Source organism: Protopterus annectens, chromosome 7.part0, assembly GCF_019279795.1.
Source record: "Protopterus annectens isolate FY-2018-M chromosome 7.part0, PAN1.0, whole genome shotgun sequence".
Classification (NCBI taxonomy): Eukaryota; Metazoa; Chordata; order Ceratodontiformes; family Protopteridae; genus Protopterus; species Protopterus annectens.
In genome coordinates, this window is record NC_056739.1 from 1063188209 (window position 1) to 1063208336 (window position 20128).

At 42.6% G+C, this 20128-nt stretch overlaps 1 protein-coding gene and 1 pseudogene across 3 annotated transcripts in view; both read left to right on the forward strand.

Moving 5' to 3' along the window:
- FBN1 (fibrillin 1) overlaps nt 1–20128 on the forward strand; it is a 4097759-nt gene that overhangs the window by 870171 nt on the left and 3207460 nt on the right. For all 3 annotated transcript variants that reach the window (XM_044077620.1, XM_044077621.1, XM_044077622.1), the window contains exon 9: nt 17979–18104. In XM_044077620.1, the coding sequence (XP_043933555.1) occupies nt 17979–18104 (126 nt within the window). The remainder of the gene's footprint in view (nt 1–17978; nt 18105–20128) is intronic.
- On the forward strand, nt 2700–2903 carry LOC122807316 (annotated as a pseudogene).

The following is a 20128-nucleotide window of genomic DNA, read 5'->3' on the forward strand; positions in this document are numbered from 1 at the left end:
TTTTCCACCCTAGCAAAGTTGTTTGTTGCTTTTTTGCACTTTTTTGTGTGGAGTTTTTTTTTTTTGCTAATATGTTGAACAAACCCTCTGGGTTAAAAAAATGTGTTTCTTGTGAGCAGAAGCTTCTCAACTCAGATGCCAGCAGAGAATGCATATACTGTCTGGGTCCTGCACACCTTGAAGTGGACTGTGCAATCTGCTCTGTTTTTAACACCAGAGCCTTACCAGATCACTAGAATAAATTAGTTCTTCAAGGTCTTTTGCCTTATACTCCTTCAGTTGCTGGGGCTTAACCCCCCCAAATAAAGTCAGACAACACTAAGGCTGATACTTTGCCTAAAGAAAGGAAGTCCCAAAAACGTCTCCAGATCGATCTTCGGCATCTACAGTCCCTCCTGCTAAACTTCATAAAAAGTCATATCCATCATTCTTGGATACTACAGTTCAAAAACTAAAGTCCTCTCAGATCCAATCTCATCCCTTTCTGTCGGATTCGATCCATTCAGGCTTCCTTCTCCCTTCCTAGAGTGGTCACCTCAAAGACACGCTAGGCATCTCTCCACTATGTCTTCCATGAGATCCTCCAGAAGTCTTTCAGAAGCAGATGTGGATTTCTAAAATGTCTCCAAATGAGATGTCTTCTGGTGGAGATCTAGGGATACTTCTCCTTCATCAAGTCCCTCAGATACAGATGGGGGTTCTCCCACCTCTGACCCCGTCTGTGCCCATGAGCCAACATCTTTCCACCTCCCCTCTAGTATCTCCTTCTCCGAGCCAACCTTCTGTTTCAGAGCCTTCAGATCTAAGATCCCTGGGGGGTCTACTTCAGACCTGAAAACTATTAGCTCTTCTACTCCAGTGGTTCCCCCGAGCTGACCGGCAGTGAGCATCTCAGAGTCAATGGACTGTTGGAGCCACAGCAGTGGCAGTGGATCAGGGGGGTTGGAATTGACTCTGAAACTTTCTGAGCTGTCTCTCCCTGTCAGAGCCTCAGCACTTGATAGCTCCGATCCAACTCCGTTCTTGGCCAAAGTGCTGGTGGGGTTGCAGAAGCTGATGATCCAAGATGTTCCAGCTTTACAGCCATCGACTTCTGTTCCCCCTAGGATTTCTACCTTTGAGGTTATGGAGAGAGTCTTTTCCTTGGCTAGAGAAGAGACATCTCTGCCCCTCTCTGATCAGATAGCCCTGCCTCATACTGTTCTGAGCCTCAATCTTCCCTTTCACTGGGACAGCCAACCCGAATGAGTTTCCAGCCAGTCCATTAGGACATTGTTATGTCTTCTGACACTTCCCCAGAGCACCCCACTGAGGAAGTTCCTCAGAAGAGGATGTGTAAAATAAGCCACTTAGATTCCATCCAGGAATCTAGAGGACACCAGTTTTGATGAGGGAGAGCAGTCCTCCAGATCACCACCTGATGATGTCTCCTTTGGAGATATCCTGGAGCTCCTGAAAAAAAATAGGTGGTTGGTCTTCTGAAACCCCTCCCAAGTGGAATTGGTGTTCCTGGAGGCTTTCAGGTCAGGCCTGTCTACTTCTTTGGTGACCCCCTCCCATCCGATGAGCTCATTGACTTAGTCTCTCTGCAGGCATGGAAGGAACTAATACTGAAAAGACTGGATAAAATTCTAGCCCCCTCCTAAAGACCTTGTACATGGAGTTGATTTCCCATGCTGCGAAAGGTACCTCAAGGGTGCCAGGTTCAGGCATAGCCATCAAATGACATGCCTAGATGTGCTTACGTGATTTTGTGGAACCATTTATGTCTTCATTTATCAATCCACCATTTGACGGATCCTCACTGTTTAGTCCCAAGGTTAAGGACATGCTGTCCATGTGTGAACAGGTGGAAAGATCCTTTCTTGCATGGGTGTATGTTTTTCTACCTCTCAAAGACCATTCCCTAGGAACCAGCGAGGTGGTAGAAAAATGTGGTTTAAGAAATCTCAATTTCCTTTCCAGGATTCATGCTGAAATAGCTTCCCCATGGGCACAGGGGGAATTCGAATGGAAGACACTGCCCTCATGGCAGAGGTGGCCCACAGAACCAGGACTTTAGAGATTCAATAAACCTTATCAGCACTCCTGAAAGGAGGCCTGACTGTTCCCCTTTAGAGGCAGTCAGGGGTCGTTTACCTCTGCACCAGAGAGCCTGGCTATCTGTAAGAAAAGATTTGTGGGTGCAGAGGATCATATCCAGAGATTATACCATACTGTTTTCCCTAACCCCTCCCACTGTTGTGAAGAAAATCCTTGATGATCTGATGTCATTTTCATTCATTCGTCAACAAATTTTTTGGATCCCTTTTGCAGTCTAGGATCCAACTCTCGAGCTCCTTCCTTTACACATAATGCCCCCATTACTGCTTACCCTAGATCTTGTTTGCCACTCTAGACATCACTCGAGATTTCACGCTCATGAGCTTCTAGATAGTTATTAGAGAAATTGTCAGTGATTTAAATTTTTTCTTGCTCTATTCTTCCTGGAATAGTTCTTTTTATTCCTCTCTTCAGCCTAGTTGGTGGGTTAGAGTAAGATTAGACATCTTTTATTTCTACTAGTTGGTGTAGCCTCCACTTACCATTGCTGGTAATCTGTCTCATTCCTCATCTCTTCTGAAGTAATTTTCTTTTCCATTGCTGGTGTTTTCTTCTTCTTTAAAAAAAAAAAATCTCTATATCTGCCTTTTTCTGTAATCACCTCTCGGCCTTATGGCTAAGGTCAAGTGTAGTATCTGTTTTTAGTAATTTAATATCTGTGTTTTCTGGTATGGTGGACAACCCTACTGATTTCAAGAAATGCACTTTCTGTGAGCATAAGATACCCAATTCTGATGCCCACAAGGAGTGCGTGTATTGTTTACGCCTGGCTCACGTCCAGGTTTCATGTAAAATCTGACAAGGTTTCAATGCCAGGGCAAATAGTGACAGATGGAACAAGCTTATTCTTAAAGGGAATAAACAAAAGTAACAGTTGGCACCACAGGAAAATGTGTGTTTTTGAGCAAAAAGTAAAAAGATATAATCGTATAAAGTACAAAGCTCAAGAACACAACCATGCAGATAGTTGAAAAGAACATGCAAAATGTCTTTTCAGACTGAGCATAAACAGTATATCCAATTCAGAGTAATAGGCTGCTACCACGACTTCTTAGTAAAAACAGTTCTTTTATTGACAGATATCTGGTAAGCGCTTTCACCAAGGTGGCTTTTTCAAACCAAAAAGATATAACTCAATTCAGTACACACCTTATATAGATATATAAAAACACCTTCAATTACATTTTAAATTGCTAAATGACATCATAATTGGTTAATGCACAAACTAATTAAATAACGAATATTGTTCCTCGGGAATGGACACTGGAGGGAGTCAAGTATTGGCTGAGCCGAGAGCTTCAGGTCTGTGGAGGCTAATTTCCACTTCCCCTTGCCTTTCCACTTTCAAGATAGTGGAAATCATTTTCTCCTGTCATGGGGATTCTTCTGCTATCCCCTCTTCGGATCCTATTCCCATCCCTCCTCAGGATCTGAGTTCTAAGTCTCATCATCTTTCACAGGGACAGCCAGCCCTTCAAATCTTCCAGACAGTCCCTGTACAGGGACTTTCCCTTTCTTTTGACACTTCTACAGATTACCCCACTGAAGAGGTTCTTTGGAAGAAACTGTGCAAAAAGAGACAACTGGATTCCACCCAGGAATCATTGACAGGAGACAGTGATTTTGATGAAGGAGAAGTATCCCTAGATCTCCACCAGAAGACATCTCATTTGGAGACATTTTAGAAATCCTGCACCAAAAAGATGGATGGCCTTCCCAGTACCCTTCTCAGGAGGAATCAGTGTTTCTGGAAGCCTTCAGGTCTGGCCAATCTTTATCTTGGGTAACTCCCAGGTGGATGAGCTTATCGACCTTGTCTCCTGCCAGGCATGGAAGGAACCAGATGGTGTAGAGCCCATTCCCAAATGGTCCTGATAGGATTCTAAGTGCACCATTGGACAGGCAGCATTGGTCTAAAGGGATTCTTGTAGATTCCATGGTTGTTGTGGCAGCAGCAAAAAAGGAGCTAGTGGAGCAGAACTGCTCTGTCCCTCCCCTTAATAGAGAGACTAGGGCTTTGGGCAATTTTGAAATGCGAGTGTACACCTCAGAGACCTTTGCTTTATGATTGCTGAATTACCTGGCACATTTTACTAGGATATAGAGGGACATATTAAAGGAACTCTCTAACTTTTACCCTAGGTCCATGTCAACGGAAGAAGTGAAAGCTCATTCTTCATGACTGGCACCGAAATTGTATATCTAATGCATCCATGAGACTAATCTCTCATGCATCTGAAGGTTCCTCACGGACTCCGGATACAGGTATATCCATGATGAGGCATGCATGGATGCACTTGCACAACTTTGCGGAGCCCTTTAAGGCATCATTCATCAATGCTCCCTGTGATGGATCCTCTCTGTTTGGCCCTGCCATTAAAGAGATGCTGTCCTGTAGTGAACAAGATGGAAAGACCTTATCTTCTGTATTAATCCGTTTTTCTACCCTGCAGAGATCTTTCTCCAGAAATCAGCATGGTGGTAAGAAAATGTGGTTTCTGAAATCTTAAGGGCCTTTTCAAGCTTCACATGGAGATTTTTTCCACAGAGGCAGAGGGGGAAATAATCATAATAATAGAAAATGCCGCACATGTGGTGGGGAGGGGGGCACAAAATCAAGGGTCTTAGGATTCTTTCTCGGACAGACCCTCTCAGTGTTCCTGAAAGTTCGCATGAATGTTTTTCTGTGGAGATAGTCAGGGGATGCTTGTTCTTGCACCCAGAAGCCTGGACAGCCATCACAAAAGACACATTGGTGTAAAGAATCGTATCCAGAGAATATTTATTTCCTTTTTCGCAGGGTCCACCAAGGATTAGAAAGAGTCTCCCAGATGTTTCACCCAATCAATGGGAGCAAGTAGCTCTAGAAATTCAAAAGCTGATAGACAAAAATGTCATCTAAGAGGTCCCACCAGACCAAGCAGGATCTGGTTTTTACTCGAGGTTCTTTTTTAGTGCCAAAGAAGACAGGAAACGTGAGACCCATCCTGGATCTCAGTTATCTAAACAAGTTCATAAATAACTTGAAATTCCAGATGGTCACATTTCAGTCCATTCTGCCTTTACTCCAGAAAGGTGACTGGATGTGATCTACAGATCTGAAGGGTGCATACTATCACATCAAAGTGAACAGGAGATCCTGCATATTCCTTCACTTTCGGCTGGCATCAAGTCATTACCAGTTCAGAACCCTACCCTTTGTTCTCACCACTGTCCCCAGGATGTTTACTAAATGTATGGCAGTGGTTGCAGCTCATCTAAGACAGCAGGGATTTAGAGTGTTTCCTTATTTAGATAACTGGCTCCTCTCCGCTTTAACCAGGCATCCATTAATAACAGCCACAGACTATCTTCTTTAGTTGACCCACTCTCTAGGCATCACTGTAAATCTTCCAAAGTCCAAACTTCAACCAGTACAAGTCTTGGAGTTCATAGGGGCTCACCTAGACACAATAAATCTTCAAGCATCCTTGCCAAGGAGCAGAATTCTTTGTCTAAGGTTACATGTAAGTCAGATTAGGTCTCATTCCTTTCCTCCAGCCAAACTGATTTTAAAAGCTCTGGGATCAATGGCGGCAGCAATAACCTTGAATGTGATGTTGTTAAATCTCACCGTTTAATTTCACTGATGGGTTCGGAGCTAATCCTTGGCTCCGACACGGCCTATAGCAAAGCTCAAGGTTTGCCAGTAGCTCGAGATCAAGACCCTTATCCCATGATGCACTGCTGAAATTACCCTAGATCTAGTTTGCCGCGGCACAGATCTCGATGTTTCAGATAGCTTGGACCATTAATCGATAGATTCATCTATTTGCAAGTTTAAAAACTTTTTTTCTTGACTTCTTGATAGGATAATATATATATATATATATATATATATATATATATATATATATATATATATATATATATATATAAAATCTCTATAGACTTAGACTTAGTTTAGATAGTGCCCTGTGTTGGCTTCTGTTTTTCTATAGTGTTGGGCCTAAGAGTTGGCCTTGTATTTAACCACATTCTTAGGAGTGCTTTGGTAGATATTTTTTTAAGTGTGTTGTTTCAATTGTTTAAAATTGTTTAATTTGATAATAGAGATGTCAGACGAGAAAGAGAAGCCACATCCAAAATCTGGTTTCAAAAAATGTCCGGATTGTGGACAAAAAATATCAGTCACTGACGGGCATGTTCAATGTGTTTATTGTCTGGGGGCTAAACACCTCCAAGACTCTTGCAGTATATGTCACTCCTTCTCCTCCAGGGTATTTTTAGAGACGGAGGAAATTAGTGGACAGGGGTTTACTTCAACACTCTTTCTCTGAAGCGCTGGGTGACCAGGATGGTGCTAGTAGATCCTCAAAGTCTTCCAAGTCCTCAGGTGACTCGAAAGCATCCAAAAAGACTAAAGAAATGGAGGGTGTAGGGTCATTGGTTCCACTGTCCTCGGAACCAAGTGTCCCTTCTTTTCGGAGCTAGCTCATAGCTTTGGAGCCAGTCTCTGAGATTCCCTCATCTCTTCTGCTCCAGTCAGCACCTTCGGTGCACTCCTCGAAGTCTTTTGTCAGCCTCTCAGATATAGATATGGACTGGCTAGTGCAGAAGCCTTTACGGGCACCAGACCTTGTTAAATTGTTGTCGGCTCCAACGTCTTTGTCGGAGCCGAAGACCATTAACCTGGACTTGACTACTCCTCCTCCGAACCGTACTGGACTTTCGGAGCTGAAGGAGCCCGACCTGATAGTTGTTGTGCCTGTGGAGCCGAGACATGCACCAGTGTTATCGGTTCCATCTACTCGGATGTCCTCGGTACCGACCGGGGACTCTAGGAGCCAACACTCTCCTGTCGGCTCCGGGGAGAATAGTCGTACCAAATTGTCGGTGCCAACTCTTCCTCTCGGGGCTTCGGCTCGGATGAGCTCAGCTCCTACCTCGGGCTCGAAGTCCATGGCCTTGGTGCGGGAGGATCGGAAGGTCCCTTTGGAGCCGTCTACCCCTTCGTCAGAGCCATGGTGCGTTCGATGCCGTGAGGAGAGTCCTGTCTCCAAAGACATCATCAGCATCAGGTCTGGATTCATCCTCCCCTCAAGCACCTGTGTCCACTCCTGCTTCTACCGGTCCACCCATGCGTAGAGACTCTGAGCCTCAAGTAGCCCCAGAGGGTGCCCCCTGCTTTTCTGAGACCTCCCAAGATCCCCCCACTGAGGAGGTACCCAGGAAGAGACTGCAAGAGGAGGCACTTGGACTCCCCACAGGAGTCTTTGACATCTGACACTGACTTGGATGAGTCAGAAGTGTCCCCTCGATCCCCCTCCAAGGATATCTCCTTTGCAGAGATATTAGAGATCCTTAATCAGAGGGGCGGTTGGCAGTCCAAAAGCCCTACTGAAGATGAGTCAGTGCTCCTGAAGGCTTTCGGGTCTCAACCTTCCACTTCTTGGGTGTCTCCGCCTTACGATGAGCTCATGGAGCTGATCTCTCATAAGGCATGGGAGTCTCCGGAGATCATGGAGGCCATGGAACCTGTCCCTCGGAAGCCAAATAAGTTCATCTCTGCCCCAGTGGACAAAGCCTTTTTGACCAAGGGAGTGCCTGTTGATGCCATGGTGGTGGCTGCAGCCACCAAAAAGGAAATATCTGAGGCATCCTCATCTATTCATCCTCCTAACAGAGATTCTAGGAGAATGGATAGATATGGGAAATGCATGTTTAGTTCAGCAACCTTTTCCCTTCGATCACTGAACTATTTAACCCATTTTACAAGACTACAAAGAGATCTCCTGAAAGAGCTAGGAGATACTGTCCAGGGTACGGTAGCTGCAGGGGTTGCCAACAAAGTTATCACACAGCTCGCTACCCTAAACTCGATTGTGAACTCGTCCATGCGTCTCATATCTTATGCAGCTGATGGTTCGAGTAGAGCCGCTAGCTCAGGCATTTCTCTGCGTAGACAAGCCTGGATACGTCTCTGTTCCTTTGTGGAGCCTTTCAAGTCTTCCTTTATCAACACCCCGTTTGATGGCTCATCCCTGTTTGGGCCCAAGGTAAAGGAAACTTTAACCAGGTGTGAGCAGGAAGGCAAGACCTTATCTGCCGTTAGAGTGCGTTTTTTGACCCCTACTCGTCCCTATCCCAAGGGCCCTAAGGGCAGAAAAATGTGGTTCCGAAAAGCACAGGGAGCCTTTCAGGACACACATGGAGAAACCCCCTCTAGAGGCAGAAGAGTGGGTTATAATGGAAGATGCCGCCCGTGCAGCAGGGGGGGGGGGGTCCGCAACAGTAGGGTGACAGAGGCCAGTTCTCTGGTCAGCCCTACCAGTGCTCCTGAAAGGAGACCCGGCTGTCCGGCTCTGGAGGCAGTCGGAGGTCGCTTATCGTTGTACCCAGAAGCCTGGCTAAGCATAACATCTGATACCTGGGTACAAAGCATCATTTCCAGAGGGTATTTGATACCGTTTTCTTCCCCTCCTACTCCTTTAAACAAAATCCCAGATGTTCCAACCAGTCTCAGGAAACAAGCAACTATAGAGGTCCACAAGTTGCTAGAAAAAAAAGAGTCATCCAGCCAGTCCCAGCAGACCAAGTTGGATTCGGAACTTACTCAAGATTCTTTTTGGTTCCAAAGAAAACAGGGGACTGAAGACCTATCTTGGACCTCAGCAGACTCAACCAATTTGTAAAAAAAGAGAAGTTCCGAATGGTCACGCTTCAGGCCATTCTTCCCTTTCTAGGGAAAGGCGATTGGATGTGCTCCATCGATCTCAAGGATGCGCACTACCACATAAAGATGGACAGATGCTCCAGAGATCACCTGCGTTTCCAGCTGGGAGCCAATCACTACCAGTTTCGAGCCCTGCCCTTTGGTCTCACTGCAGCCCCCAGAGTGTTCACCAAATGCATGGCAGTTGTCACGGCTCACCTGAAGCATCTAGGATTCCAGGTGTTTCCATATCTAGACGATTGGCTTCTCACCACTACCACCAGGCATCAATTGATTCAGGCAACACAATCTACTCTGACACTCTGCCACCACTTAGGTATTACAGTCAACTTCAAAAAGTCTGCCTTGTCGCCATCGCAGCATACCGTCTTTATAGGAGCAGAGTTAGATACCTCAACCACCACTCTACGTCTTCCAGTCGAAAGGGTCTCACTTCTCCGCCAACATGTCAACTCATTGGTGTCAGAGAACAGAGCTACAGCCACAGAGGTCTTGAAGGTACTAGGTTTGATGGTGGCAGCAATTCTAGCCATTCCACTTGCAAGGATGCATATGCGAATTCTTCAATGGCACCTATTCGCTCAATGGTCTTACCAGAAATTACCAATGAACCATATGATTCTCATCACAAATTCTTGCAAGAGAGACCTTCGGTGGTGGTTGACGTCTTTCATGTCACAATAGGAAGACCCTTTGTGCCCCCCCCAGTAGCCACTGTGACCATGGACGCTTCCCTGATAGGATGGGGGGGGGGCATTTTCAGGGAAAGACTGCCCAAGGCACATGGACGGATCAAGAGTCACATCTGCATATCATTCTTTTGGAGTTGAGAGCAGTACTTCTGGTGTTGCAGTACTTCCAGGACTCTCTTCCTCTAGGGACAATTGCAATTCAGACAGACAACATGTCAGTGGTCTGGTACTTGAACCAACAGGGCGGAACCAAGTCTTATCCCCTTTGTCGAGAAGCCCTCAGGGTATGGCAATGGGCTGTGTCATCCCAGCGTTTTCTGTTAGCAACGCATATCCCAGGGAATTCCTACATGATAGCAGACAAGCTGAGCAGGGCAATCCTGTTGCCTCACGAGTGGTCTCTCAACCAACACGTTGCGGACTTGATTTTCCACAAATGGGGCCAGCCTTGCTGCGACCTCTTTGCCAGTCACATCAATACCAAATGCAGAAGCTACTTTGCCCTAATACCACCTCCGGAACATCCCCCGAGAGACGCACTCGTACATGATTGGCCTCCAGGTCTCCTATATGCATTCCCACTAATTCCATTGAAACCCAAGTTTTTACAGGAAGCAAAATCGCTGGGAAGGACTGTTATCCTCATAGCCTCACATTGGCCTCGACAGATTTGGTTCCCGTTCCTTCACCATCATGTGCTGGAGGATCCATGGATCCTGGACCCAGTTCCAGACCTCCTGACACACCCGTCAGGGGACCTCCATCCTTCATTGCAGTCTCTAAAGCTGACTGCTTGGCTGATCCACTTCCCCAAATAGCCAGGCTTCATTCACTCTCAGATGACACAAGACAAATTCTATTGTCTTCTCATAAGCCATCCACCAGAAAACTATATCGCAGTAAGTGGAAAAAGTTCTCCATTTGGGCCAGTATACAAAAAATTGACCCATTCCGAGCTCCTTTGCCGTCCATTTTAGAGATTTGACAATGATTTTTAAGGAAGGAGCAGCAGCTGCCACAGTTCAGGTTCAGTTAGCCGCCATATCAGATTTCCACCTTGGATTCAATGGGTTAAATATTATGGCCCATAAGTTATCTAAGGTTTTTTTTGAAGGCGTTTTTCACATGAGACCTCCTGTCAAAATCCCGTATTCTACCTGGAATTTGAATTTTATGCTGTCTCAAATAATTCTTCCCCCCTTCGAATCAGCATCATCTTGTGATCTCAAATTTTTGTCCTGGAAAACTATTTTTCTAGTGGCCATTACTTCTGCCCGCAGAGTGTCAGAACTTCAAGCATTATCTATCAGACCTCCTTACATAATTTTCCATGCTGATAGAGTATCTCTCAGAACACACCCCTCCTTTTTGCCTAAAGTCTGTTCTGAGTCCAATATCAATCAGGTCATTTAGTTGCCAGTCTTTTTTCCCAACCATTCCGATAAATTGGAATACATGCTGCACAAACTTGATGTACACAGACAGCTCAGATTTTATCTTGATAGAACTAAATATATTAGAAAATCAGATCAACTCTTTGTATCCTTTTCGGAGGTCAGAAAAGGTAGACCAGTGGCTAAAACAACTCATTGTACAAATGCTAACATGCCTTTGCCACACAAAGCAAAAGCTCATTCAACCAGAGCCTTTTCTACGTCTTCTGCTTTTCAAGCTAAATTGCCTCTTGACAACATTTGTGCTGCAGCCACTTGATCTAAGCCTCATACCTTTATCACTCATTACAAAGTAGATAAGGCTTCCAGGGACAGGTCTTCTTTTGGTTCCACGGTCCTGAAAAATGTACTCCTGTGAGCCACCCAGGATTGTGGGTGCTACCCCTCCTGGCTGACAGTTGACCTAGAGGCTAGTATCATCCTGGTTGTTCAATACTTCTTCTTCCTTCTTGGGGAGTGCTCCCCTCACAGGGGTTATATATACATGCAGCAAACAAGATCTGAGGTAATTCCAGCAGTGCATCATGGGATAAGGGGCTTGGTCTCGAGCTACTGGCAAACCTTGAGCTTTGCTATAGGCCGTATCGGAGCCAAAGATCGGCTCCGAACCCATCAGTGAGAATAAAGGTGAGATAAACAACTCACATGGAACGTTATGGTGAGTACATAACTTCTTTTTCTTACAGTTCATTTTCACATAAGAATCCTGCAGTGGACCCTACAAGTACAATGGTCCATCTTATGTCAACCCTTATCATTCCCAATAAAACTATCCAGAATTTGCAAGGACTCGTTGGAGCAATGGATCCAATCCAACAAGATTTGCCAAGATTGCCTCTTTATCTTTCCTTTGCCCATCACCACGTTGACCATGGATGCCTCCCAGTTTGGGTGGGGGGACATTACTCGGGAAGGACTGTTCAAGGCATGTGGACTCCAGTAGAGACCAAATTGCATATAAATGTCCTGGAGATGAGAGCATATTAGTGTTGCAGGCCTTTTAGAACTCTCTTCCTGTGGGGAAAATTGCTATTCAAACGGACAATGTGTCACTGGTTTGGTACATCAACAAACGAGGGAACCAGATCTTACCCTCTTTACCGAGAAGCAGTGAGAATTTGGTAGTGGGCAATCTCATCCAACCACTTTATAGTAGTGATGCAAATTCCAGGGAAATCAAATGTTCTAGTGGACAGGCTCAGCAGAACTAATTTGATGTCTCACAAGTGATCCCTCAATCATTCACGGGCAAACATGATCTTTCTCAAGATGGGTCAATGATGCTGCGATCTATTTCCCACTCCCCTCAACAAGTGCAGTAGATTCTTTGCCCTAATCCCCCTTCCGGGACAGTCACTGAGAGATGCTCTAGTCTACATTTGGCCCTCCGGTCTTCTGTATGCTTATCCTCCCCTGCCCCTGATTCCCAAGTTTCTTCAGGAAGCTGTCAGGTTGAAGAGCAAAGTAGTCCTTATTGCGCCCTTTTGGCCTCAGCAGATTTGGTTTTCCTTTCTATTGTTTCATCTAATATGTCCTCATTGGACACTGGACCCCAGTCCAGATCTCCTCTCACACCAGTCAAGCATGATTCACCCAAACATTCCAAGCCTTAAATTGACCACATGGTTTCTCCATTTCCAATTCCAGTGATGTCTAGACATTCCAGGCTTTCCTCTCCTGTTAGAAGGATCTTGTTTTCATCTCAGAAACCCTCTACAAGAAATATTTTTAAATGTAAATGGAAGAGATTTTCCTTATGGGCTCAGCAGAGAGATTTGGATCCTTTCTCTGCTCGAGTCCCCACTTTTAGAATTTCTAGCTTTTCTTTTTCAAAGTGGGGCCAGTTTCTTTACTGTTAAGGTTCAACTGGGTGCCATTTTGAATTTCCACATTGGAGATAATACTTTCTATTTGGCATCATCTACGTTGTGTAAGGCTTTTATTAAGGGCACTTTTTTATTTAGGCCATCTATTAAGCACCCTGTACCACCTTGGGATCTTACTATAGTTTTACAGGCTCTGATCCATTCACCCTTTGAACCATCCACAAAAGTGGACCTCAATTTTTTTTCTTGGAAAACAGTTTTTCTGGTAGCCAAAAGCTTGGCTAGGCAAGTCTCTGATCTCCAAGCACACTCTTCTAAGCCACTTTATTTGATCTTCCATAAGGACAGATTGGCTTTAGGTACATATTCATCCTTTTTATCCAAAGTTGCTTAAGAAACAAACATCAATCAAGTCATCAATTTGCATATTTTCTTCCCAAAACTTGAAATAAAGGAGAGTACATCCTTCATTCATTAGATGTACATAAACAACTTAATTTCAGTCTTCATAGAATGAAGGAAATTAGGAAATCTGATAAATTATTTGTTTCCTTTGACAAAAACAAGTTGGGTAGGCCTGTCTCAAAAATTACAATAGCCAAATAGATTGCAGATTGTATTTCTCATGTCTGTTCCTTAAAAGGTTTGACCTTGCCAAGACAACCAAAAGCTCATTCCACTTGGTCAGTGGCTATGTCTTCTGCATTCTGGTCTAGAGCTTCCATTGATGATATTTGTATGGCTGCCACTTGGTCTAAAGCTCATACTTTTGTGGCTCATTACAAATTGGACATCATTTTCAGAAACATAGCTGTGTTTGGTTTTGCAATACTCCGAAATATCCTTCCATGAGGGCCTCCCAAAGTTACTGTAGCTGTGGACTCTGTTCACTTCATTGAAGAGCAAATGAAAATGACAACATCAGAATTTTAAGTTATGTACTTACAATAGCTATGCATCTATGCTGTTCATTTTCATTCTTTCTCAACTTTCCTCCCAACTTCCCCCTTCCTTGTCTTTGGGAATGATCTGAGGGAATTTGTTAGGAACCTTTGTTCCTGTTTGAGCCCCTATTCTGTTCTTTTCTGTCACATAATTGTTCTATCAAATTTTGTTTAGAGGCAGCAAACTCAATCTGAGGTAAAGCAGTAATGAGGGGCATTATGGGTAAATGGAGGAGCTCGAGAGTCGAATCCTAGATTGCAAAAAGTGGCCAAGTCTCAGATCTGAACCATTCGTTGAGGAAGAATAAAAATGAACAACACAGATGCATTGTTATGGTATGTACATAACGTAAAATTCCACCCAGTCAGAGGAAAGCAGTGTCTTTAGAAATAAAAAGCTGCTAGAAAAAAGAGTCATTCAAGAAGTCCCCCCAGACCAGTGAGGATCCAGAACTTATTCAGGATTCTTCTTAGTGCCAAAAAAGACAGGGGACTTGAGACCAATTCTGGAGCTTAGCAAGTTAAACCAGTTTGTTCAGTATACAAAATTTTGGATGGTCACTGTTCAGTCCATTTTGCCTGTGCTACAAAAGGATGATTAGATGTGCTTGATAGATCTTCAAGATACGTACTATCATATAAAAATGAACAGGCACTCCAGGAGATTTCTGCACTTCTGGCTGGGGACAGTCATTACCAGTTCAGAGCACTATCCGTTGGCCTGACTACAGCCCCCAGGGTGTTCACCAAATACATGGCTGTGGTAGCAGCCAACTTCAGGCTGCTAGGATTCTGTGTGTTTCCATATCTAGATGACTGGCTGCTTACTGCCCTAAACAGGTATTTACTTCTACAAGCAAGGGACTACTTGCTTCAGTTGTGTTCTCATCTAAGAATAACAGCCAATTACAACATGTTTCATCTCACCCCAACACAGAGTCTGGAGTTCGTAGGTGCTCGTTTGGACACAGTCAGATAGCCTGTCTTCCCTCTTTCTGAGTAATCACACTGCAGTCCCAGGTCAAGAAGGTGATCCAAAGTTCATCTCTTCCAGCCCGATTGATACTTCAGGCTTTGGGTTCCATGGCAGCCGCTATCATCCTTGTCTCTTTGCCAGGTACCACATGAGAATCCTACAATGGACTCTGTTGACTCAATAGTCCATTTTCCAACATCCATTATCTACACCAGTCAAGATCATGGAAGCTTGCAAAAGATATCTTCTGTGGGGGATTCATTTGAACCAACTCTACAAAGGCTGTCCCTTTGTTCTTCCCCTGCCCAAGGCCATATTGACCACTGAAGTCTCCCAGTTTGGGGGGGGGGGGCAGTTCTTGGGAAGAACAGTCAGGATACATGGTTGCTCCAAGAAGCCAAGATGCGTATCAGTGTCCTTGAGATGATACCATCATTCTAACACTGCAGACCTTTCAAGACATTTTCCCACCTGGGATAATGTGGAAATTCATAATGGCAGCCAGTTGAACCAACTGGCCCCACTTTGAAAAAGAAAAGCTAGACTATGTCAGTAGTCTGGTACAGCAACAAAGAGGAACCAGATCTTACCCTCTTTGTCAAGAAGGTTTGAGAATATGACAATGGATGTTCTCTTCCAGTCACTTTCTAATACCAACACACATTCCAGGGAAATCCAACATGATTGCAGACAAACTAAGCAGGTCCATTCTCCTGCCTCATGACTGGTCTCTAAACGTCAACATTACAGCAAAACTTTTCCATCAATGGGGCCAACCATACTGCAGTCTTTTTGCCTCTCCCCTAAGCAACAAGTGCACCTGGCTCTTTACCCTGATCCCACCAGATGCTGTAGATTACAGTTGACCCACTGGTCTCGTTTCCCACCCTTGCCACTCATTCCCAAGTTTCTTTAGAAAGCACTTCAGTTGAAGAGCACAGTAATCCTCATTGCACTCCTTTGGCCTCTTCAGATTTGGTTCCCATTCCTCTGGTTTCATCTTCAACATCCACCCTAGATTCTGAATCCAACTACAGACCTCCTGTCTCACCCAACAGGCATGACTCATCCAGACATAACAGGCGTCAAGTTGACCACATAGTTTTCTCAGTTCCACTGATTGCTAGACAGCCCAGGCTTTATTCCTCGGTCGTCATTTTTGTTAACTTCCCATAAGGCCTCTACTAGAAAGGTTTACAAGAGTAAATGTTTGTCCTTTGGGCTCTTAACAAAGAGCTAGACCGTTTTTCAGCACCTGTGCTAGTGATCCTTGAATTTTTAGCCTCAATCTTCAGTGAAGGAGCTAGTTTCTCAACTGTTAAAGCTCATTTGGCTGCCATTTCATATTTTTACATGGGCGGAAATAACTTTACCTTAGCATCTTCTAAACTATGCAAGGCCTTTCTCAAGGGAGCCTTTTTTGCTTAGACCTTAGTTAACAGATCCTGCTCCTTCTTGAGATTTAAATATAATGGTTCAGGCCTTAACTCACTCTCCCTTTGAACCCCCAGCCAAACCAGATCTTAAACTTATGTCTTGGAAGACCATTTTTGTGGTGGTTGTTACATCAATTAGAAGAGGATCTGAACTCGAAGCTCTATCTTGAACACCTCTTTACCTGATTTTTCAGAAAGACAGGGTATCATTTCAAACAAATCCAACTTTTTTACCTAAGATAGCTTCTGAGTCAAATATAAACCGGGTCATTAATCTTCCAGTTTTCTTTCTGACTTTTCAAACAAAGGGAAGTATATGTTACACCTTTTGGATGTACATAGACAACTTTGTTTTTATTTTCATAGAACCAAACACATTAGGAAGTCTGAGTAGTTATTTGTTTCCTTTTCTCCTACAGGATTATGTAAACCGGTATCTAAAGTAATGTTGGCCAAATGGTGGAATGATTGTATAACTTTTGTCCTTTCCAGAAGGTCTGTGGCAGTTTTGTTGCGTTTTTGGTCATGAGTCTGTTTAGATGATATTTGTGCAGCTGCAACATGGGCTAATCGTCACACTTTCTTTTGTCATTATAAGATGGATTTAATTTCCAGGAACAGAGTGGCCTTTGGCTCAGCAGTACTTCGGAATATCCTTCCTTAAGGTCTCCCCAAGGTCACAGTAGCTGGGGACTCTGTCCCATAAGTTAACGAATGAATGAAAAGGACATCAGATAAAAAAATATTGCTCACCATAATGTTCCATCTGTGTTTTCCATTTTCATTCTTCCTCAATGTCCTGCCTACCTAACCCCATCCTTTCATTCTGGAAGGATCTAAGAGTTGTACAAGAGCCCCTGTTCCTTCTTTGAGCTCCAGCTTCCTTTTTCATGTCTGACTTTGGTAATTTGTGTAATATTTTATCCTTTTATGTCTAGGTGCAGCAAACTCGATCTGAGGTATGTTAGCTTGGCAGGGCATTATGGGTAAAGGGAGACGATCAAGAGTTCTAGGTTCCGATGATGTGTTTGAAGCCACTGAGTCGGATCTAACTGTTGGATCCGAGCCCATCATTTGACGAAGAATGAAAATGGACAACACAAATGGAACGTCACAATGAGTATGTAACTTTTTTTTTTGTGCAACTGTTAAAGAATCCTTAGGAAATATGTTTTGTCTTAAATCTCAGGATATTTGTCACTTTTCCTTTTTTTTTTTTTTTTTGCACAGGACACAACTGCCCAAACTGGGACTGTCCTGAGTAAAGAGGGAGAGGTGGTAACCCAGTGGGGAGATAAACAGCCAAGTACATGTTCATGACATTCATTTACAGCTTAAGCATAATTTAGTCTGGGGGACATAAACAGCCAAATGCATGCTCATGACATATTCATTTATATATTTATTAACCTGGTGAGTGGACTGATCAGAGGATTTTTGCCATAGTGTTAGACAAACCAAATTTAACTCCCTAGGTTAAATATATATACTCTAAGGTAACATTTTACAAGGAGGAAAATAGAGCAAGACATGCATACATACATACATACGTTTTGAGGAGTGATATGTAAGTCTTTTAAGCAGATGTAGCAGAAAAAGACCTACTGAAATATACAAACAGAACATTTTGTATAATAACTAGAATGCTGTAATCACATATTTGGTTGGTTTCATTCAAGCCAGTAACTTTAATGGTAATATTATCATTAAATGCATTGCTAAATTTTTCAGTGAAGGTCCTTTTACTTATTAAGATGCTGTAAAATAAAGTGTATTGTCAGAACATTAATAGATTAATGAATTTTTTAACAATAAAATTATATTTTTTCCAGATATTGATGAATGCAGTACAATTCCTGGCTTATGTGATGAAGGAGAGTGTACAAACACTGTGGGAAGCTATACTTGCAAGTGCTCTCTTGGTTATTACACTACAGCAGATCGCTCAAGATGTATAGGTATAAATATTATTTTACTTTGCTATATATAGTCTGGGTAACTCAAGGCACAAACTAAATGTCTTCCAGTCTGGACCTCAGCGGTACTCTGCCATTCAGAATGGAGCTTAGTATTGTAGAAAATAGCTTCTTTCTCTCACCTTTCTGTCAGATGTGTTGCATTTCAGTTTAGCTCAGTATATTCTTGTATTATTCCATGACTGGGATTGAGTTATGCATGGATTTACTCACAAAGCTGGCACGGTTTGGCCACAAGGGCAAAATCTAAGTGACGAAATTTCAGAGTCTGGATTGAATAAATCCCAGAGTAATATATACCCAGCAATGGAAATGAGCTTATTAATATATATTTGTTATCTATATCTATATATCTATAATAAATCTCTATCTGTTTATGTATATATGTATAAATATATGATTATATCAGTTAACTTCAAACAAAAATAACAGAAAACATAAAAAAATCGAACAAAAAAAGAATGTCCTCACAATATATCAACTATATACACATAATAGATTTAGGACACGTCAACTGTATAAACAAAAGCTAAAACAAAAAAAGACAATGCACTGTTTTTTTGCTGGGGGGTGCCTTCTCCACACCCCTAGATTAGAATATACCAACTCCACAGTTGCACAAACTCGAAGAAAGGAGAAATCTCATTGAAAATAGATAACTTTGCTGGCGCACACTGAGAACTACACTGGCAGTAATTCTGTAGCACAAATATTCCAGACAGAGACAGAAATCCACATACAAGCACCATCTACAAACCAAGCAGAACCCACGCATAGCAGCATATAACCATTAAACCCCTCTATAAAAACATTCTGCTAACAACTTCAGTTTGGCATTACCGGTGATTGCACACACTAACATTCCACCTTATGTGGACTCTCTCAGTTATAAGTACCACAAAGCTGGTTGACTCTCTGTACATTTCAGTAGATGTACTTCATCTATATAGCTATATATATATATATATATATATATATATATATATATATATATATATATATATATAAAATATATATGGATCTATCTAAACTTAAAAAAGTAGATATGAAAAATGTGAAGTTAAAATAATGAACAATAAAAAAATTAACATCTTTATCTGTATACTGCAAAAGAACATCTCATTGCATACAAGTAAAAAATAATGTTTTGCTGGGGAAAAGCCCCCGCTGCATGCCCAGTGTATGGGGGTACACCCCCCACACATCCTGTGATAATTAACAATATCAACTATAAGGTTGCACAGTACCAGGGAAAGGTCGCATTCTTCAACCCAGGTATTATAGCTGTCTCACACAAAAGGTCGAAAGCTCAAACAGTCCACATGTAAAAATCATTTTGTATTAGCATGTTTCCCAAGAGTTTGTCTCGCAACATGCAATTAAAGCTGTGGATGTTTTGGGTTTTTTTTGATTATTTTAACTCAGCATTTTTTCATTGACTATTTGTGTTTAAATCATACTAGGTGGATTGTGTGTGTGTGTGTGTGTGTGTGTGTGTGTGTGTGTGTGTGTGTGTGTGTGTGTGTGTGTGTGTATATATATATATATATATATATATATATATATATATATATATGTGTGTGTGTGTGTGTGTGTGTGTGTGTGTGTACACACACATATTCATGCATACACGTGTGTGTGTGTGCGCGTGCATGTGGGTATCTGTGTGTAGTTTTCTTGAAGACTTGTAGTAAAACAACATATTTTTATACTGGTTTATACTGGTTATATTTTATTTTTTATTATTCTTTAGCAATGTTATAGGTTTACAGTAGTCTATTATTTGTTTACTAATGTATTTACTCATTTGTCTCTTACACATATTTTCAGTTGTGAGAAGGTTAACTTATTTTTTATAAGGATTTGTAAGAGTAACATGTCTTCATTTTCTGAAGGTAACTATGAAGGCCAATATGCAGTCACCAAGCAGCTGAACTCTTATGGTTTTTATGATTTCAGACGTTTTGAAATTGGCTATTTTTTATCTGATGTGTGCTGAGTCTTAT